Here is a 22,607-nt window from a genome sequence, read left to right as displayed (position 1 = left end):
TAACAGTTACACCCTACCTATTTTCGACAATGCTGATATTATCTGGGGAGACAGGGGTAATGTGGCTTCAATGGAACAACTACAAGTTCTATAAAACAAAGCAGCGCGTACTGATAATTTTAGATTTACCGCCTCGGATCGTACATCATGATCAGCCACTGAGGCTCGTGCTGAGCATCGTGCCATCTTTAAGTTTAAGTGCCTGAATAACTTGTTTACAGATTCTTTTAATATTGTCCTAAACAGAGAACATCATGATTATAATACCAGGTCTAAGGACAAATTTTTCTTCGAACGAATGAAATCTGATAAACTAGATAAGTCATGCGCAATGTAACAATTTGATTAATTGATAGTTAGTTCTTAGTAAGTTCAAGTTTAGTTATAAATTAGTCTTTTTCACTTGATGTTTTTTAGTAGGAGGACCCTTCTGTAAAGCACTTTAGGGTGATTTGATTAATTGATAGTTATCAGTTCTTAGTAAGTTCTAATTTATAGTGATAGTTTTGTCTTATTCACTAATGTTTTTTTTCGTTAGAAGGACCCTTTTTTTAAATCACTTTAGGGTGAAGTGGGCATCCTCAATAAAGATTGTCATTATTATTATTATTAAAATACACAAGAAAATGCTAAAAATATTACTAAATTTCTTAATTAAGAACTACAATTTATATATGAGCCACAATTGTCGCTTACAAGATCTACAGGGTTTATGTGTCGTATGCTGGACTCAAAAGATTGTAAGCTAGGTTTGTCTTTGACTTTACTGTCCAATCTAAACTATATTTATGGTCCAAAGTACCTGATAGAATGTTTCATTAAATCTAGGTATATGAAAATCCTTATTCCTTATTTCTGGGTACCATACCATGTTTGACTTTATACATTAAGATAGCAATATCTTGTAAACACCTATTTTGCAGGCTAGGTAGACTGGCACGGTCACGAAAATTAGAGTACTCTACTGATTGTATGTTATGCACAATCCTAATAGACTGCGAGCAGCTTCTCTTTTCTTCAGATTTAGTAAGGGGAGTACACGAGCGCGGTCATTTTGCGTGTCTCGGGCGTTTTGCTCGACGGACCAAGAAAAAAAGAGGGACTGCTCGTAGTCTAAATCCTAAGGGCTCGTTTCTGAACTCTTTCAACTTTTCTGGCGTCGGAGGCTTTACTGTGCCATGTAAGATGACAATATGTTAAATATGGCAATATCGAGGATTTATAGAAAAGCAATTTCTTACGATTTTTGTGTGCATAAAAACGTCGGTGTTATATGCAAAAGTAGAAAAATACAAACAGTGTTAGAACAGTATTAGTTACATGTAACGAAATGAGTGGTGACCCATAGAACGGAGCCTTATCTTGGCGTACACCACATCAAATTAGTGTTTATTGGATATTTGATAAATTCTCTCCTAAAAATGTACGCTGCATTATATTGAATATTAAGATTTGTCTTCGCATTTATTTTCTTGTTAAGGTAAATTATTATTCGAATAGAAAGATGAGGTCTCACCTATAAGCTGTCTAACTTTTAGAAACTTCACTGCCTTATCTTTTTCTTAACAATGATAATGATGATGATGATGATGATGATGATGATGATGACGACGATAATAATGGTAATAATAACAATAATAATACTGGTGATAATCTTGCAATTATTCATGTGAATTTTCACCATCTGTCAATTGAAGAGTAAATGGCTAGATTAAAAAAGATTTTAATTACTTTTTAGTGAAAACATTGTGTTTCACAGGAAGGGTGGTATTGAAACCCATTTAAGTTTGTCATGGGTTAGTAAGCTTTAACTATGACTTGCAACCTTGCCCGATCTTGCGGTCTCTTGAATCTCTGAAGGACCGACAGCTTTCTATTTTGAAGAGATTTCAAGAAGCTTCGTAAAGTTTTCCTTTACACGAGCAAGCTTGTCTTGACGAGATTGTCTTCTAAAGATAATTTTTTTCCATTAGCTTATGCTTTAACTTGAAAGAGTTGCTATTGCCGTCACTTTTATATATAAAAGAATGGAAACAACGTACTTGGCGTCGTCGTTGATTCATAGCAACTTCAATTTGTGCTCAGCACCAATTGGAAAAGCAAGCCTACATGATGCAGTACTTAAACCTGTTCTTTAAAAAATTTTTATGGTAGTTTTGAAACTTGCCTTATATACTTTGATAAAATGTAATTCCGCCTTAGAACGATTTCAACAATTTCTACTGAATATAGCTGTTGTATTAAGCTTAAACTATAATGCAATTTCACGTAGTTTACTTGCGGTCTCTTGAATCTAAGAAGGACGGACACCCTTCTGGAGGCGTTTTGTCACCAGTGCATCCCCGGACAATGCCTCAAAGCCCAAGAAAATTCGGGCTAAAATCTTCCAGGACCTTATCACGCTTGCTAAAGGCTATGCATGAGATATCGAACTTTTCAAAAAGGCTCATCGTTCTCTCCGATTCACCGTCCGGGTAAGTCATCCAAAACAGGTAAAAGACACGCCCAACTTTATTTGCAACAAGTTGTTTTGCACAATTATAGCAAGGCAGATGAGTGACGTAAACGGTGGCCTTCTCTGGAGCCTCAGAGCAGTACTGTAAGGCGTTTGTCTCAGCATGAAGGCCGAGTAACGCAGTCAATGTGTTGTCCCGTTTCTGACTTTTATTTGGCTTCTTAAAGGAGCGACCTTTTATTGCGGCTAGTTCCTCGTCAGGTGTATTGGGAAGGAAACCATTCCAACCAACTGCTAGCACCGCTGGAGGACCACGAGTTCTTGCACGACGAATTACGCAGCCAACACTTGGCTTGTTCTCAGTTTCCCCCGGTATCTCGGCCCGACTGGCCGCCATTAAGGCCATTTTCATCCACATTATGTCAGAGTTGCCTGGAAAGTCATCGTGGCATCCGGTTTCTTCTTGTTCTCCCTCCTTACTTTTTTAAATATTTGATTTCCTCCCCTAAGTAAAAAATAAATTAATTAAGCATATTTTCTTTTTCCTTCCTGTAGTTGTAATAACTGAGTAAATCAACGCTAAAATTACTTCAAACAATTTTGATGCTAGCAGCTCAGTGTTTTTCGAAATAGGCGTAGTCCATTCACCAAATAGTACGAAGAGTAATTTAGGAAATGGTCTGAAGTAAATCAATTTTTTCCAGATCCCAGAAATTGCACAGTCTAAAACTTTGAACAGGGCCATAGCAGTTTTGGATGCCAATTTTTGTTAGTCAATTTTTAATAAGCTATCCGATTTGCGTACCAATTATTAGAAGCCGAGTTAAAGTAAATACGCTGTTGCTCTCCCACTAAACCTTCCTTCAGTGTTTCTGGAACTTGGAAAAGTGCTTGGTTTAAAACTTAATGGGCTTTTTTCAAAACAATCAGTCTTTTGTCTGTTTAAAATTTTTTGATTGCTTAAATATAGATGAAATTAGAAGGTCAGTAAATTTCTTTTCGGCTGCATACTTATAAATTAGTTTCTATTCTAATTTAGGGCCTGGTTACATGGAGTGGGGGACCCCGGTCTAGTGGGGTAAGTTTCTTTTGTTTTCACGCTCTGGGGGACACAAAACAAAAGAAACTTACCCCACTAGACCGGGGTCCCCCACTCCATGTAAACAGGGTCTTTAATAGGCAAGGGGTACAGGCTAGTCAGTGTTTACTGTAAAGTGCTCCCCTCGTAAAATAAAGTTATTATCATTATCATTATCATGGATCAAATGATATTGCCCTAGAACTCAAGGCAACTTACATTTATAGTTTTCAACTTCTTTCAAGTGCTTATCCCCATTGTCTCTACAATCCAAAAAGTATTGATTGGGTATTGTGGATGTTTGCGCAACAGTGCTTCCCTCAACAATTTTGCGTTTTTCAAGGAAAACTGGCATGTTAAAATCCTCTAGCACTTCGCCTCGCCTTCCAAAGGGTACGCAAGTTATATCAAATTTCTTGAAAAGCTCTATTGACGTTTCACTATCTTTCATCCAAAACAGGTAAAACACACGCCCAACTTTATGTGCAACAAGCTGTTTTGCACAATTGTAGCACGGCACATGAGTCGTGTAAATTGTAGCCATCTCCGGTCTTTCGGAGCAGTACTGTAGGGCGTTTACCTCAGCATGAAGGCCGAGTTCCGCAGTCAGTGCATTGTCCCTATCTTTAGCAGCCCTTGACTCCTTAAATCGACGACCTTTTATTTCTTCTAACTCCCCCTCAGGTGTATTAGGAAGGAAACCGTTCCATCCAACTGCTAACACTGCAGGAGGACCACGATTTCTTGAGCGACGAATTACGCAGCCAACACTAGGCTTTCCTTTTGCATGCTCCGTTACTTCAGCACGACTGGCTGCCATCAAGGCCATTTTCATCCACATGACATCAGTGTTGTCAGGAAATTCGTCGTAGCCGTTACTTGCCGCTTCAGTCATTTCCTCAGTTATAACCAATGACTTAACATAAAAAAAATAACATCATCGATTTTTGTCAATCTTTAATATCTGTAGACAAGATGTCCCATCCCTTGTGAGATCATTTTATAAAAGAAGTCCGTGTGAAATCACACAGATCATCTCTTTGTTTCTCTTTGAAATATATTACAGTTGACTCCCGATAATTCAAACCCTCGTAAACCCGAACCTCGCGCTAACTCAAGCCAAAGTCGATTTCCCCTGTGGATTTCCTTCAGTGGCGGATTTAGGAGGAAAGTGCAGGGGATGCGCACCCCTCCCCCTCCCCTCTGAGATGACCTGCGGCTTTCTTTCTTTGTGATAAAGGAATACTAAAGCCAAAAAATTAAGTTATCAAAATAAAAGGAAGGCTTCTTAAGTAAGAGACACATAAACTAAACTATATATAAAGCTATCGTTAGCATTCTTCTATGATCTGCAAATGTCTGAAAATTCGAAACACACTCAGCTCAGCTTAATATAACCTGATTTTCTTTCCCCTTTTTAAATCATCAATAATTAATCCTGTATAGTCTTATCTTGTTTTAAAGGGCCATCATTACAGGGCAGTGCTTCTTTTATAATTTTTCTCCCATTCTAAGTAACTGCTGGTGACACTTATTCAAGGGATCGCTATGTTCCAATAAATGCTGTAGTTTGTGCTCAGCACCAATTGGAAAAGCAAGCCTACATGATGCAGTACTTAAACTTGTGCTTTAAAGAATATTATGGTAGTTTTCGGAAATTTGCCTTATATACTTTGACAAAATGTAATTCCGCCCTAGAACGATGTCAACAATTTCTTTTTGCAGCCGGTCAACGCACTCGTCTAAACATGTGTATAGAGCGTCTGCGACGCAGGCAAGGGCTTGCTGTCTCTTGAATCTAGGAATGACGGACAGCTTTCTGGAGGTGTTTCGGCATCAGTGTTTCCCCGAAGAATACCTCTATGTTCAAGAAAAGACTTGCTAAAATCTTCCAGGACCTTGTCACGCTTGCTAAAGGCTATGCATGAGATGTTGAACTTTTTAAAAAGACGAATCGTTCTCGGTTCATGATCACCCTCCGAGTAAGTTGTACAATACAGGTAAAGGACACGCCCAACTTTATGTGCAACAAGTTGTTTTGCACAATCGTAGCACGGCATATGAGTGACGTAAACAGTGGCCATTTCCGGATTCTCGGAGCAGTACTGTAGAGCGTTTGTCTCAGCATGAAGGCCGAGTTCCGCAGTCAATGCGTTGTCTCTTTTCTGATCAGCATTCTCCCCTTTAAAAGAGCGGCCTTTTATTTCTTTTAACTCCTCCTCAGGTGTATTGGGAAGGAATCCATTCCAACCAACTGCAAGCACTGCTGGAGAGCCGCGAGTTCTTGAGCGACGAATTACGCAGCCAACACTTGGCATGTCCGCAGTTTCCCTTGGTATCTCGGCTCGACTGGCCGCCATTAAGGCCATTTTCATCCACATTACGTCAGAGTCGCCTGGAAAGTTATCATGGTTGTTACTCTCCTCTTCAGCCCTTTCTCTATTGGTTAATTCTAATTCTCGCCCTGATAAGAAAATAAAGAAATTAAACTTTTTTCTGATTTTTCTAAACTAATTGAAAAAGTAAATCAATGCTAACATTGCCTCAAACAACTCGACCCTGGCAGCTATTTTTCAAGATGGAAGTAGTCCAAATAGAACATAGAAAGTTTTTTTTGAAAGGTTGTTTGAAACAAATGAAATGTAGCGAGGTCCCAGAAAATGCATAGTCCCATCGACTTTGAACAAGGCTATAAGCAATTTTGGATGACAATTTCTTTAAATTAATTTTCAGTAAGCTGTAAAACAGTTATGGACCGATTGTGAAGCGAATACCCTATTACTAAGACTGTTCACAGTCTCCTATTTTCCCGTAAGAACATCGAGATCGAGCGCTTTGCGTTAAGGGTAACTATCTTGGATGTAAAGAGTGTCAAATCTACTTAAGGGGGGGGGGGGGGTCCCGACGCTCGCCCCCTGACGATTCTGACGATCTTACGAAAAATAGGGGACTGTGAACAGTCTACCTATTACTGTAATACTTTACCCTTATTTAGTGCTTCTGGAGCCTGGACAAGGCCTGGACAAGGGCTTACATGTGTGGAATTTTGTTGTATATTTGTAGTTTTTTAATTTTTAGAATGTACTAAGCTAAGGCAGTAGATTACCTGTACAGACTAGCTGATTAAGCTAAGAGTAATGTCCACGTTAAATAAATTATCGTATCGTATCATACGTTTTTCTTCATATATTTTTTCAGCTGAAATCCAATTTTTTGCAAACACTATTGCGCTTTATCCCAAGACAATTTTATTACCGAAGCTGTACTCTCTAACTTCTTCCAAATGCTTTATGTCCCTAGAATCCAAAAAGTATTGATATTCTTCCAGGGATGTTTGCGGAACGGTGCTTCCCTGAACAATTTTGCGGTCTGTCAAGAAAAACGCGCTGAAATCCCATAGTACTTCATCCCGTTTTCCAAAGGCTACACAAGTTATGTCGAACTTCTCAAAGAGCTCTATTGAGGTCTCACAATCTTTCATCCAAAACAGGTAAAAAACACGCCCAACTTTACGTGCAACAAGCTGTTTTGCACAATTGTAGCATGGCACATGAGTCGTGTAAATAGTAGCCATCTCCGGGCTCTCGGAGCAGTACTGTAGGGCGTTTACCTCAGCATGAAGGCCGAGTTCCGCAGTCAGTGCATTGTCCCTATCTTTAGCAGCCCTTGACTCCTTAAATCGACGACCTTTTATTTCTTCTAACTCCCCCTCAGGTGTATTAGGAAGGAAACCGTTCCATCCAACTGCTAACACTGCAGGAGGACCACGATTTCTTGAGCGACGAATTACGCAGCCAACACTAGGCTTTCCATTTGCATGCTCCGTTACTTCAGCACGACTGGCTGCCATCAAGGCCATTTTCATCCACATGACATCAGTGTTGTCAGGAAATTCGTCGTAGCCGTTACTTGCCGCTTCAGTCATTTCCTCAGTTATAACCAATGACTTAACATAAAAAAAATAACATCATCGATTTTTGTCAATCTTTAATATCTGTGGACAAGATGTCCCATCCCTTGTGAGATCATTTTATAAAAGAAGTCCGTGTGAAATCACACAGATCATCTCTTTGTTTCTCTTTGAAATATATTACAGTTGACTCCCGATAATTCAAACCCTCGTAAACCCGAACCTCGCGCTAACTCAAGCCAAAGTCGATTTCCCCTGTGGATTTCCTTCAGTGGCGGATTTAGGAGGAAAGTGCAGGGGATGCACACCCCTTCCCCCTCCCCTCTGAGATGACCTGCGGCTTTCTTTCTTTGTGATAAAGGAATACTAAAGCCAAAATTTATTTCTTCTAACCAATAACCAATGACTTAACATAAAAAAAATAACATCATCGGTTGTCTCTGGGTTTTCAATTTTTTTAACTAACTCAGTGATAAATCAGAATTGTTAGTCCAATGAAGTCTAATGTAAAGGAAGAACATGCATGAGCCATGCGTGAACTCCCGCATGAACCTGAGTTAGAAAATGAATTTTGAGTGGTTGTTAAAAACAATTTCATGTTTGTGGTGTAGCTATTTGAATTCGCACTATAGGTAAAATTTCATTTTAAGCCGTGTTTAGTACTACAGTAGGTAGTAAGTACCACAGGCAACGCAGGCTCACTATTTGTGTCACGTACGAGTTTCATATAACATGAGTAAGTATAGAGAAGATATGGAGCGAAGTTTAGGTCTGGAAATTTGCTAGAAAATGGAAATAAAAATCGATGAACCTCACCATGTGGCGAGTAGTTGTTTTCTTCAGTATGCACACGAAGTTTCGCAAAAAATAGTCTCCAGGAGACTATTTTTCCCGAATCTTCGTGTGCATTAAGGGCAACAACAACTCGCTACGTGGTAAGTCTCACCGATTTTTATTTCCATTTTCTAGCAAATTTCCAGACCTAAACTTCGCTCCATATGTTCTCTATACTTACTCATGTTATATGAAACTCGAACGTGACACAAATAGTGAGCCTGGGTAACCTTTGGTAAGTACTAATCAATGACTTCATGATATCTTAAGTATCTTTCTCGATGATAGCCTACGTATAGCTGTACCCTACCCCCGACAAAGGAAAAACGGAGAGAGGAGGGAAGATGCAGCTACACGTAGGCTATCTCGAGGAGAGGAAACTAGACGTGTGGTTATTTTTGCAGGTTCCTATGTGTCAGTTTTTAATAACATATGCTAATAATTAGTGCTGTCAATATACATTTACAGAAATAGTTGGTAAAAATTTGTATTTGTCAACACCTCGTTTTCTCAGAAAGCGGTGTAAAAATAGCACAAAAGAAGCGAAGAAGGATTTATTAGTGAAAACCGGGAAACCACACAAAAAAAAAAAAGAAAAAAAACTGGGGAACTAGTGACGACGGATGAACCGAATTGATAGTGAGTTAAAGAAATAACATACGTTAAATATCTTATCAACCTCAAGAGTTAAAAATATACTTTAGCAAATAACTATTGGTAACTAACCAAAAATATGAACCGCTGCCAGCTTGTTCTTCGGCGAAAAAAATTCAAGTTTGATTTCCGCGTTACGAACAAGTAATATTAAGTGACGCAGAAACTAAACAAGCCTGCTTTAGATTCAGTCAAAAATGAATTGTAAAAATAAAATAAACACTTTTCATTAGCTATACCAAGACTACCTAGACATAACACACATAATTTATGCACGCACCTGTGCAAGACAAAGGAATCGAATATTCAACGGAACCGATTTATGTTGATGTGCAGGGGTGTGATTACTACCACACATATAGATATAATTTTTTCCTCTAATGACTTATAAAACAGTCGCATATATTATATATATTCAAATAATGATTTCTCATCAAACCTTCCCTTTTTTTATGTTTTGATCTGAGAAAAAACAACTGTACCGTATCTAAAATTCTCTTAGGAAATACTAAACAGATCTACTGAAAAGTTTTTGACTAAAGCGTCCAATAACTACACAGTTCTTGTTTTACCGCGACTTGTAAATTCATTAATTATTCATCAAAGGTATGACCAATCAAAAGCTACATTATTGGAGTCACATGTAAACCTCTGAAAACTAGCCTTATACAAAAAGAGTTGGTTACTAAATTATTTAACAGTATCCAGTGGAACCTCGATTTAATGAACGTCCATATAACGAAATCCTCGGTATAACGAACGATTTTCTTCAGCCATCATAGCCGTTACTTTCATTTTTATCCATTTCCTCAGTTATAATGACCAATTACTAAATAAAGAATACACAAATTAGGCGTTTTCGCTGATGTTTGAAAACTCTTTTTTGAACTTAAGTATTTTATAACTGAGGTATTTTAAATGGCGTAGCCAAGCTTATTGGTTCCCTGAAAACCAACAATGCAATGACGTCAAGGCGGACAAGCAACCAAACTAGATAGATTTATAGCAAAGAGACGATCACGCTTGCTAGGCCTTGCTAGGCCTCTTTTCGTCTTCGTCGTAGTATACATATGTTGAATATCATTAATGTTATTTATAGACTTGACTTAATAAAGCCTGCTTTCTACTTGGGTCCTAGTTGGGGCTCTATTTTTTATTTTATCTAAAACCTTTTTTAACGATAATTTCTAATTGTTTATCATATCAAATGGCTAATCTAAGTTTGTTTCTGGCTGGAACATTTGATAAATTCTTCTTTTTCAGGTTTTAGATAAAATCAAGATTACGATTGCTTTTTTCATGCTGTTGGATGATAATAACTAATTTAGTAACCATTCGTGCATATTAAACCCTAGTTTTTGGAACGGACTTTGTCAAATTAGTTTTCCTTTTATCTCACTGTTAAGCTTGTGGCTTTACCAGATAAGTAAATCCTTTCATTTCCAATTTTCACGTAATCCAGAGAACGGCCATCACGAAATTTCGAAGAGATGAGCACAGCTTCAGTTTTATGTTCGTTCTCTAAGGTCATTGTGATTCATATTACCAACACAGCTTTCAATTCGGTTTTTGATCGAGGATGCATCATTTATTTTAAAAGCAAGGTAAACCTGACTATCATCAGCATACAAATGGTGGGTAATTGATATTATAACTCTTCATAATATCACTGAGAGGAGATGTATGTATGGGCTATAATACAGGCCCCGAAACAGACCCTTGAGGCACACCAACTGACAGAACACGCTTGTTGAGAAACTGGGTACGATTACAAAGATAAGACTCAAAGCACTTAAGAGCGACTTTCTGTAATTACCACGGATAGGTGTGCAAGATGGAAAAATCGAAATCCCCCAAACTTTGTCACAACAAAGCCCTTTGGAAACTATTTTAGAAAATCCAAGTCTCAGTTCGTTTGACTTAATATTTTCCAAAATAATAATTTTTTTAAATTTTCACCTTCGAGAGGCCTTCAAACCACCGAAAAATGTGCTTGATACCCTCGCTTCGTGAATGGAAACGGAAACTAATACCATGACTTTTCTTATATTAAACAATTTTGTGACCCTTCCTTTCTACCTAAACGTTGTTACAATTTCAAAAGAGTTCAATCTGATTTTTTAATATTTTTTCAAAATTACCCTCTAAATCAGCATTATCGCGACCATCAATTTTGTCATTTTTCAACGGCGAAAATGCCTTCCTGGTACATGGCTTTCATTAGAAAAATGGTATTCCAGAGAAAGAGCAATGTTTCCCCTATCAATCTGTGAAATAAAATTCTGGGGCAATTGAAACTGCGAGTTTTTACAACGGAAAACATTTACGGTACTCGTGTGATTTACGACCTCTGAACTTGCAGTTGTCGTGGTGAATACAACCGAGAACTTAGACAGCACTTGAAACTCTGGCGCAAATTCGCCCCTTTTCCGCCAGTTTAAACACCAAAAACGATGTTAGATTTCACAGTGGTAAATTTTGAAAAGGAAAAGCAATTTTATTGTGCGAAAGTGTGCTATGAACTTCTTGACTGCAACACTTCCCTTACGTGCGTATTTTTTTACTTTTGCCGTTCATATATGTACAAAACGGCTAATAGTGTCGGTAGCTATTCTTTCAAATGCTCTCATTTCTCATGAAACAGATCGTTATAGCTATAAAAAAGGAAAACGTTTTGACCTACCACACATTATTTGACAACAGACCCGAATCCTTTACTGCCTTCAGCGAAACGAGATTGCGTGACAAAGAACTTTGAGACCCAGGTTATACCACGGAGACAGATACCATTCCGAAAAAGAAACTCACCGGTCACCCTCTGTAGCTATAAAAGCGAAACATGTAAATAATCAAAATCCTTAGTTATGTTGACTCATGCGCCAGAGCGACCCTGCAAACGTAACACTAAAAAAATATTTTTTCCCCAAAAGACTTTATAGGAGCAGGCCCTTATACAGTGGAACCGCGATGTAAAAAACCTACGAATGATTTTCTTTACCTCGATAATAGTGAAATATACCGAAAAACATACATTAAAGCCCCCTCCCTCTAATAACCCCCCCTTTTTCAGGGGAAGAAAGTTAATAAGGCCCCCCTTCCCTCTATCAAGCACCCACTTCCCACCCCTAATTATTCTTCACTAATAAATGAAAGATGAAAGACTGTATTAATCAATCACGACCGTAAAACTTCGTGTGGACTGATCCGGGATGGTTTATTTACCAGCTGGAAGTTCGGATTTGTTCTTGATCCTCGGCTGCATGACTTAAAACTTCCTGTACTTGAGCTTTTCCTCTTTGTATTCTAGTTCTTTATGGAGAAGCGATACCATCGTAGTTTCTAAATTAAATATATTAAGCCGCCCGTCTCCATTAAGCCGCTCCCCCTCAAATGGGCTTGAAATAAATAGCCCCCCCGGGGGGGCTTAATAGAGGATTTACGGTATGAAAAAGAAACCTCCATACAACGAAACCTCGTTATGGCGAGCAAATTTCAGAGGCACTCAACGACTGTTTTCTGTAAAATATATCTTCGGAGAAGTAGATATTGCCTAGAATTTTCTATAGCTTGAGGACGCCTAAAAATTTCTAGATGACCGTTCCGTTTGTGTTCAATTTTCGAAGGTTATCCTATAAATTCCCTACTATTTTCTGAACTTTAATTTTTCACATTTTACATCCCAGGTTAGGCTAATTTTTCGAAGAAAAGAGGAAACCTAAAATGTTCGGATTCAAATATGTGATTGAGAGAGGAATCAGAAAAATTCTCACTTTCGTGATACGTTAAATTTCATCTAAAATTTTTGGGAAAATAATACTGAAGCCCTTCTAATTTCGACAATACTCAATGCAAGTTCCCCTAGGATGACCGAACAGGAACAGATTTTACAAGCCGCTTAGGATGCATTTCTAGAGATCTAAAAGTACTCTGGGTACACCATTGAAAATGAATTTAGAACAAAACCGTCGTTAGGTGGCTCAGAAATTTTTTTAGTCCCTTGGCCCTTCCTTAAATCGAGGTTCCACTGTAGTCTCTTGTTTTCATCATGCTCGTTTCGAAATACGATTATGAATTCCTTACTTGTACTCTTAGAAAAAAGCGCTAAGTCGTAGTCTGAAATGTCATCCGTCCTTTCCCTCCACCCCCTAAGGGGCCGCAGCAGGTTTCGGGGTGGGGCGAAGACACGCATAAGATTTCAGACTAGACATGGCGGGGCTAGAAAACCTGCATCCGTAACTTTAGAGCACTTCTTGTGTTTAAATTTTCTGTAGTTCTGGCAAACTCGAACAAGTTTTGCATTTCTAAGCAATGTTTTGCAAAATATAGGTTATGGCACATGCCAAGCCAGAAAAAGTGAGCAGTTTGATAGAAAATGTCAAGTACGACTGAACCGCGCCCGTAAAAGCGCTCCTAATAATGACTCCGGCGGGAGGGGGAAGCTAGGTGGGGTGGGGAAACTCTGAAATTGAGCAAAGGGGACCTAGGTCTAAGCATACCGCCTGCTTTTTAGTTGTGCGTTTCCCTTGGCAATAAATTTTGCCCACAGTTTCGAGCAACTCTTTAAAGGAGACTGCAAGCTCGTATATTTGGGCCCGTCAGGAACGCTCAGCGGTGAAACCAAAGATCGCGCCTTCAAAAAACTTATTTTAACTTACTGAAAGCTGTTTTTTTCTTGACCGATTTAACTTATCGTTAGAAAAGAAGAAAAGGAATCTCATAATTAGCGTATGTATAAAACTATCAAGAAATCTCGAAATTCTGGATTTTCTAAGAGAACAAATACTTTCAAAAAATTTAGGAGAAAGTCCGTGGACTGGAAATAACTCGCTATCAATTATCCGAAGATATCCGAATATCTCACTTTTCAACCCCACTTTAATACGCTTCATTTTTTAGGGGAGCTAACATTAGTAGCGCCACTGTTATTTTTTTGCGCCTGGGTATCTGACGTTATGCTTGCGCGTATCCGCAAGTGTGTCTTGCATGTTACGCTTGTTATATACCTGGAACGATGGGGTATGTGATATATTTACCTGGTACCGCCCCGAGCGCTACGTGTGTAACACTGTTTTTTTTTTTCAGATTTTTAATAGCAATGCAGAAAACAATAGCTTTCAGTTAGCGCAAAGGGCCTTTCCTTCTTCTTCTTCTTCTTCTTTTTTTTTTACTTTTCCTTTTTTTGCTTTTTTTTCTCAAAAAACGCGGTTTTTTTTTTCAAGGTGCGAGGGGCGCGATCATTGGTTTCACCGCTCGAGCGTTCCAGACGGACGCAACTATACGGCTTGCCATCTTCTTTAAAGAGTTGTTCAAAAATATAAGCGAAATTTATCTCCAAGGCAGACTCACAGCTAAGGCGCAGACGGTATGCTTAGAGCTAGGTCCCCTTTGCTCGATTTCAATCCCCCTTCCCCCCTGCCAGAGTCATTAGGGGCGCTTATACGGGCGCGGTTCAGTCGCACTTGGCATTTTCTATCAAACTGCTCACTTTTTTCTGGCTTGACATAAGCCTATATTTTTCCCAAACGTTGCTCAGAAATGCAAAACTTGCTCGAGGTTGCCAGAACTACAGAAAGCTTTGCTTTTAACACCAAAGGTGCTCTAAAATTATGCAGGTTTTCTAGCCCCGCCTGTCTAGTCTGAAATGTTCTGCGTTTCTTCGCCCCACCCCGAAACGGGCTCCCGACCCTTAGGGGGTGGAGGGAAGGGACGGATGCCATTTCAGACTACGAATTAGCGCTTTTTCCCTCTCAATGTCATTTTTCTAAGGATACAAGTAAGGAATTGATAATCGTATTTCAAAATGTGTAAGCAGGCGTTTATGGAAAGTAAGAGACTATAAGGGCCCCCCACTTCATAGTCTCTTGTGGAAAATATTCTTTTTAGTCTTACGTATTCATAATCGCTCTAGCGGATAAGTCAGTGAAACTAAGGATTTTGATTATTTACATGTTTTGCTTTAAAGGTTACAGAAGGCACCGCGTGAGTGTCTTTTTCGGAATGGTATCTGTCTTCGCGGTATAACCTGGGTCTCAAATTTCCTTGTCACGCAATCTCATTTCGCTAAAGGCAGTACCGGGATTCGGTTCTGTTGTCAAATAATGTGAGGTAGGTCAAATCGTTTTCCTTTTTTATAGCTATAACGATCTGTTTCATAAGAAATAGGAGCATTTAAAAAAATTTAGCTACCGACATTAAAGCCGTTTTGTACATATATGATAACTGTTACAAATACGGCAAAAGTAAACAAATACGCACGTAAGGGAAGTGTTGTAGTCAAGAAGTTCATAGCACACTTTCGCACAATAAAATTGCTTTTCCTTTTCAAAATTTACCACTGTGAAATCTAACATCGTTTTTGGTGTTTAAACTGGCGGAAAAGAGGCAAATTTGCGCCAGAGTTTCAAGTGCTGTCTAAGTTCTCGGTTGTATTCACCACGACAACTGCAAGTTCAGAGGTCGTAAATCACACGAGTACCGTAAATGTTTTCCGTTGTAAAAACTCGCAGTTTCAATTGCCCCAGAATTTTATTTCACAGATTGATAGGGGAAACATTGCTCTTTCTCTGGAATACCATTTTTCTAATGAAAGCCATGTACCAGGAAGGCATTTTCGCCGTTGAAAAATGGCAAAATTGATGGTCGCGATAATGCTGATTTAGAGGGTAATTTTGAAAAAATATTAAAAAATCAGATTGAAATCTTTTGAAATTGTAACAACGTTTAGGTAGAAAGGAAGGATCATAAAATTGTTTAATATAAGAAAAGTTATGGTATTAGTTTCCGTTTCCATTCACGAAGCGAGGGTATCAAGCACATTTTTCGGTGGTTTGAAGGCCTCTCGAAGGTGAAAATTTAAAAAAATTATTATTTTGGAAAATATTAAGTCAAACGAACTGAGACTTGGATTTTCTAAAATAGTTTCCAAAGGGCTTTGTTGTGACAAAGTTTGGGGGATTTCGATTTTTCCATCTTGCACACCTATCCGTGGTAATTACAGAAAGTCGCTCTTAAGCACTGTACCACATAAGCCGTATCGTTGTTGAAGTCTGCATTTAAGCCTGCAGGGTACACAGGACTTTAGATTGTTTTTGTCTTGTAATCCGGTAAAACACAGCTGCCAGATTTCAGCTTTAATCCTCTCAGGCAAATATTCGGAAATCCTTAGAAACAATAAAAGACTAAACAGGCCCTAAGGAAATTTTTTAATGCTAACAATGAACACGTCTTTCATATTTATCAGGTTTTAAGATATTCAGATACCACTTTTGACTGAAACTTGATGAAACTCCTATTTCCGCTTTGACGCAGTGTAAGAGTGCCCGTTTTCGAAATACACGTATTGATGAAGGGAGAACAGTTGAGAAATGTAAACTGAAGGATATTGCAACGGGTTTGATTTGATTATATATGATTCCCACCGTAGATCCTTTCAGGGAAGCCGATCATGTACAACAGTTGCTCAAACTCTTAGTTCACTGCCGAGAGTTCACTGCAACTACTCTCTAGTCTAGGTTTGCGCTATATAAATGTAAATTATTAAATTATTATAATTATTAGGTTCTGGACAACAGAGGTCGAGTTCACGAACCGCCATCGATTTTTTAAGGTTTTTATTCTTGTTTATTTTAACATCCTTTTGCCCAAGTAAGTGTGTTGTTTATGGCTTATTTTTGAAATGGTGCAAGCGTCAGCAGGGAAATGTTCTAATTGGGGAGGCCTCTCACTGGCTGACGATTTGTCCCACATGGTTTGTTTTTTGAGCCCCTTATTTTTAGAGACTTATTATCAAGCGGTTTCCAGGCATCGCCAGAAATTTTGAGAAATTTAAGCCTGCAGATTACACTAGAAAACAAAATGGTGTCAGCCTTAGTTAAAGAATTGTTCATTAAAGAAGTTCACCTCTTTTAACACTGCGGATGACAGCAGTGTACAACAGGAGGCGAGGTGGCGTGGTTGAGTGGTTAGGGTACCGTGACTGGTAGCTGGATTTGTTCTTGGCAATCCCTAATTCAAATCCTCAGCCATACTTGTAAATAGCCAGCTGGTTTGCCTCCTACCGGTTGGAATTTTTAACCATGTTATGTTTCATTTAAAGTATTTGTTTCATTATCCCTGAAAAACCCCATAAGGGGAGATGATAATTAAAGTATTATTGATATTATTATTATAGGTCGCTCTATATGAAGATGAGTAAAACGATCTGAATATAAAGTTGATCATGATCTTACTTCCAAATAGGTTCAGTTAATCATTCTGTTGCAGTATTAAGACAAAAATCTAGCTAGACGGGGTTCAGTCAAATGGTATACAATTGTTTACGGAATTACACAAATTCTATTAATATTGCGTGAATTTAAGCTTGTCACGCACAACTGATGTCATTCACAGAGTGCACTGAAGACGCGTACTTCATGAATTAGTTTACGGTATTAAGACCTATTAACCAAGGTACTAATCGAAAACTTTGTAAAGGAGTTATGGACTGCAATGGCTGGCTGGAGGGAAGATATTGCCTTCCGATTAACACATACTGGGAGAAGGTTAGTTCTAGAGTAGATTTAATAAAAGCTTTAAGTTTTGCGGCATTCCATGTCGGCTTGCATTATAAATGAATCGGGAAATATAGTTCGAAATCATTCTAGACGTGTTATTGATAGCATGCAAAAACCGACTGGAGGGACGATAAATACCTTGCCTCTCATTTTCCAATATGTGGCGAGAGACGAGAGGAAGAAAAAAGAATACTGGCTATAGTATATGATGTTATAAGCTTTATTCCCACAACCCTAGAATTTAATACGCACACATTTTCTGACTCCACCGGAGTAGTGCATCAGAGGTAATATATTGAAGGAGCGGTGAAATTCCACAAACCGTTCTCACAGTAAACAACTTTAATATCACCTCATATTCTTTATCACAACAAAACAAGTTGGGAACGGCACAAATGTGATGATCACAACAAGGGTTTCAATTAGAAATGTGTCTCGGGGGGTATTACGGATTCTTGGTGGGGGTTTGCTGCCCGGTTCTCCAAACTTGACCCTATTTCAGACCAAAATATGTCATTTTCCACACCCGTGTTCAGACCGGGCCTCTAAAATCCATACCCTTTTTCAAACTTGCCCTCTAAGAAATTATGTTACCACTGCTTAGATCAGAAGGCCAACAAACGGATTTCTTAAAAGCCATTTTGAATTCGCATATTACTCTTTCTATTTTATTCATTTGGAACTGAGATGAAGAATAAGTTTATACACTCCCGTAGTTCCCTTGAAAACCAAACCCGATCTAGACCAAAATGGACAAAATCCATACCCGTTTTCAGACCGAAACGACTCAAAAACCATACCCTTTGAGGCGGTAAATACCTATATAGCTTGTATAAGTCCTCTCCCCCCCCCCCCCCCCCCCCACCTCTTCATACTTCTACTCGCACAAACCCAAACCTTGATTGAAGTGTACATTATCTGAAATGTCAAAAGGTTTATTCAGAACCTTTTAAAACAAAATACATGTTCAGATAAGGTAAAAGTTTAAAATTCAGAAACACGGTCTGGGCTGTTATGAAAATAAACGCGGTAGACATAATAAACTGTTTAATATTGAAATCGAATTGAAAGCAAGCAGTCTGTGACCGTCGTGAATAATTAAAGGAAAGTTACAAGACGTTCTTTATTTTGCGAAACCCAAAGAAAGGAAAAGACCTCCTTACGTATTAAGCACTTTTCTCCCCTTTTAGCTACTTAGGCCTTGAAACTAAACCCCTAATTCTGACTTTGAATCAAATAGATTTCACTATTCGGTTAAAAATCATACACAGAAAATTACCCAAGCTATACCAGATTCAGTTGCCTTGAGATCCCAAAAACTCCCTTATTTTCAAGATTTTCTACGTCCTTTCTTTAACGTAAGACCTCACGTAAGGATTAGTCTGCTGTCTCATTTTGTGAAGTAATTTGGGTTCTGCGGGCAAATTAGGTCGGTAATGCATTCCGTTCTTATTATGCGCGGATTTATGCTTGGTCATGATAAATGCATACTTCCTTAATACAAGCCTGAACCTGCACTTAATAATATATATTGAGTTATTTATAGAGAGGGCTTGTTGTGTTTTCTTTGCAGCTTCAGTGTCACTTGAACGAATCTACGCCAGTGCACAAAATCAATCTGTAAGGTCGAGGTATTTATCGAAATTTTTCTCAAATAAACTGGGCAGTGCCCTGAAATACAAACTTTATAATGCATGTAGCCAGAAGTATGTAGCAAATTATATCCGCTTTTTCGGCATGCGCGAGCGGGTACAGACGCGCCGTCAGTATAACAAGAGTGTGAATTGCAAATGACCCTCAGAACGAAAGCTGGCAAAGCTTGCGTTAAGCCTTTTTAATTAATGTCACTTTACAAAATGACGGTGTGGGCTATTGCAAGACTAGATTAATTATCGTTTCAAAAAATCATCTTTTACTTCTGCTAGTGCCTTTGTCTTGTTTTTGTAGTTATTTTAGGGATATATTTCCCTTTTTATCTATCATGATTATATATATATATATATTATATTTATATTTATTTAAACTAAAAGCTCTCGGTCAAGAAGATTTGTGGTGGTTTTGAACGACCGGTAAAACAACAATAGACCCCCCCTCTCGTGTACCTACTGTAAGGTTGTGTTTACATCAAAAATAAGGTCTTCCATGTGAACCGCTGGCTTGATGACTCTTAATTTCACCACGGCCAGTGTTTGGCCAAATTAGAAAAATAGATTTTTCAAGCTGAGATCTGGTTACTTGAAAGATGTCGTTAACTGGAACTGGATGTCCTCCACAATTGCTTACAAAATGATCTCCGTATTCACAAGTCACACTTAATATTGGGCACATCTGAGAAGAACTTTCACCTGCATAATGGCACTTCCTGATTTATCGCCTAAGTTAAAAGTTCCCCATACAGCGTGTTTCTAAATCACTTCGTCTGAAAAAGCTCTTTTAAACTTCGGAAACAGCGTGTAGCGGCTACTGTCACTTTGAAAAGATGATGCGCAGTAGCGTTGCGCACTGCAAAACAAAGGACTGGCAAGCGGATACCAAAGCCTGTCAGTCTGAGACAAGAGTAACTAAGTTTTTCTGTCTTTTATACGCCTTGATGTTATGACCAGAAAGAAAGACCTCTGAATCACTAATTTTGTCCTTTGAATCAGACAAATATTTCCTGGTTAAACTACATTGAGTTGCATTTGCCCAATTCGTGGTAATGATGTCTCTCTCTCTCTCTCTCTCTCTCTCTCTCTCTCTCTCTCTCTCTCTCTCTCTCTCTCTCTTTCTCTCGACTTCTCTCTGAAAAGGCCATATTTGAAAGGAACCGATTCTAGAAAAGTGATCTGAATTTTCTGGGAGCAAATATTTTATATTTGATTCGTTTCTTTCCTCTGTCCTTGCTATGTTTCCTGACAGTTATCTTTTTGTTTTGTTCTAAATAATAATCGATGTGGGCTTAGTAACCATACCAGTACATTACAAGTGCATGTTTTCTGAATACAAGCCCAAACCTGCACTTAAAAAAACATGTATTTTAAGGTATTTTTAGCGAAGATGAAACGCTGTGCATAACCAATATCCGAGTTTAACTTTTGTCGAAATCTTTCTCAAAGAGTTACCGTTTGCAAAGATCGGCTTCAAGGACCGACAATTAATGCCCTACCTCACGTTAAAAACATGTGCGAGAGACGAAAGCAGGGAAAAAGAATGCAAGCACTAAATAGGACCATCATTTCCGCACAACCGCGTACATTTAATACGCATACATTTTTTCGAATCGAGGATTACTGCCCATAATGTATGGGCTGTTGCGGAAATCAGGTTACATCAAATGATTTAACCACTAGTAATCGCCGGTTAAACTTCCCAAACAGCACTCACTATTAACGTTCTTAAAATCATCGCTAAAGAAGTAAACTTCGTATTGTTTTACCGCAATAAAACAGGCCAAAAGCGGAATAAACGTGACGAGAAAAACAAGAGACGACATACGAAATGACCCTCAGAGCGATACTTGCTCATACCCAAGAAATGAGTTGGAATTTAAAAAGACTGCCTGGGCTGTCCCTAAAATAACACGAAAAGGGGTCCAGTGACATGTCAGTAAGAGGAATACCAACCGATATTTTATTGCGAGGAGTAAAGAAGTGAAATAGATTATTTAATTTTTCTTGACATAGCTGTCACTTATGCTTTGGTAATAACTCGCGAAAAGAAAAGGGAATCCTAACATTAAATTCTGGCTGCTGGCATTGAAATCAAATGGAAACTGAAATGAAATTACAACCTGACACTAACTCAAAGAAAATAAGCCACATCGTACCAGATTTACAAACTTAATTTAGTAATTATGAGTGTACATGAACGTACTGATCATTCAAGCCACCGATACGATATCAAAGATTGGATGGAAATTTTTCTTTAGAAACATCAGACTTCGACGGAACATTGATTAAGCAATAAAATCGAAACCGAATATCTCGCGTCAGCTTTTGGATCACAAAGAGGACAAACCGAAATCGAACACAGAATTTACTAACATTTAAAAAGTAATACTAACTCAAAGGAAACAAGAAAGCAATAACAACAATGACCGAAATACTTAGCTCTCTCTCCGTGTTTTTTGAACAATATGCTGTCTGTGCATGAAAAAAATTCGACTGAACCGATAAAACGGCTTTGTAAATGACATGGCTCGTCAGCAGAAAATTCAGTATCAACATAAAGGTTCAAAAATTATAGAAGTCTATCAACTACTGATTTTAGACGCAAAACTGTCTTTTCTGCTCTGTAAACTTATTTACAAAATACAAACGAAGGATATACGCCATGAAGTTGGTACTTACAGATGTTGGCTAGTAGTGACGAATCGCGGGTATTCTAACACCTGGTGGAACTGATACTGATTGACTTTGCAGTCTCTTTTACGACGCGGAAACTACTGTATGCCCATGTCTGCGTGAAAAACTTAAAAGGCGTAGAGCAAACTTGTCTCAACACGTAGCAGTGTTAAGCTAGAAAATAACTTTCAATTATAGAAATAACAAATGTAAATTACCCACTTACTTTTGTCCATATTAGGTGAACGCTGACCCAAGCTTACTCGAACTCAAATCAGTTGCCTTCAATTTTGACGCCGTCATTATTTTTTCCTTTGACAGACTTTGTTGAGGTGCCGAAAGTGAGTCAGGATTAAGAAAAAACGTGTTGCACTCGATATTTCTCTCCCTGACCAGGGCACAAAAGTCCTGTTGTATTTGATTTCCGTTTCTCTCTTCAGAGTTTCCTGCGTCAATTGGTACTAGCCGTTTACACTACAAGCGCACCTGTTAGAACCTTATCTTTAAAAGTTATCTTAACACTAGGGTTGGATTATCTTAAATACATTAAATACAGCTTTACAGCGCTCTTGAAGAGTGCTAAGTGATCAGCGGGTAGGCATGCATTTAAATTAAGAGACTCAAACAATAACATCTAAGACGGTATTCACTTCAATCAAGCATGAACACACGTACGCCAACCAGCCAATGAGCTCCATCGATGCCCATGTTTCTTGGAGGACTACCATGCGCCCAATAGGCCTTTTCCCAGTTCCTCCGGTTCTCTGTATCAAAACGAGGTTAAGTGTTCAGCCTTTGATGT

General features: G+C 38.5%; 2 protein-coding genes and 1 long non-coding RNA gene across 3 annotated transcripts in view; 1 reads left to right on the top strand and 2 right to left on the bottom strand.

The window, feature by feature from the left end:
• Window positions 1–1,705: 1,705 nt before the first annotated feature.
• The window catches only part of LOC140952030 (uncharacterized deaminase in luxG 3'region-like), a 32,811-nt gene continuing 11,909 nt past the window's right edge, over window positions 1,706–22,607 (bottom strand). The window contains exon 2 of the mRNA XM_073401430.1: window positions 1,706–2,960. Coding sequence (XP_073257531.1) covers window positions 2,932–2,960 — 29 coding nt within the window. The 3' untranslated portion in view covers window positions 1,706–2,931. The remainder of the gene's footprint in view (window positions 2,961–22,607) is intronic.
• LOC140953148 (uncharacterized deaminase in luxG 3'region-like) lies at window positions 2,355–2,861 on the bottom strand. Its single transcript, XM_073402648.1, has one exon. The coding sequence runs from the start codon at window positions 2,859–2,861 to the stop codon at window positions 2,355–2,357; it is 507 nt and encodes a 168-aa protein (XP_073258749.1).
• LOC140952031 (uncharacterized) overlaps window positions 17,369–22,607 on the top strand; it is a 66,509-nt gene continuing 61,270 nt past the window's right edge. The window contains exon 1 of the long non-coding RNA XR_012167327.1: window positions 17,369–17,471. This is a non-coding gene — a long non-coding RNA (uncharacterized lncRNA). The remainder of the gene's footprint in view (window positions 17,472–22,607) is intronic.

This window comes from Porites lutea, chromosome 11 (assembly GCF_958299795.1).
Source record: "Porites lutea chromosome 11, jaPorLute2.1, whole genome shotgun sequence".
NCBI lineage: Eukaryota > Metazoa > Cnidaria > Anthozoa > Scleractinia > Poritidae > Porites > Porites lutea.
Note: the sequence above shows the minus strand (reverse complement) of the source record. Positions and strands in the feature narration are given on the sequence as shown.

What these genes read in the sequence shown, in the direction of transcription:
- LOC140953148 (XM_073402648.1), bottom strand. Translation starts at nt 2,861, where the DNA reads ATGGCCTTAATGGCGGCCAGTCGGGCCGAGATACCGGGGGAAACTGAG.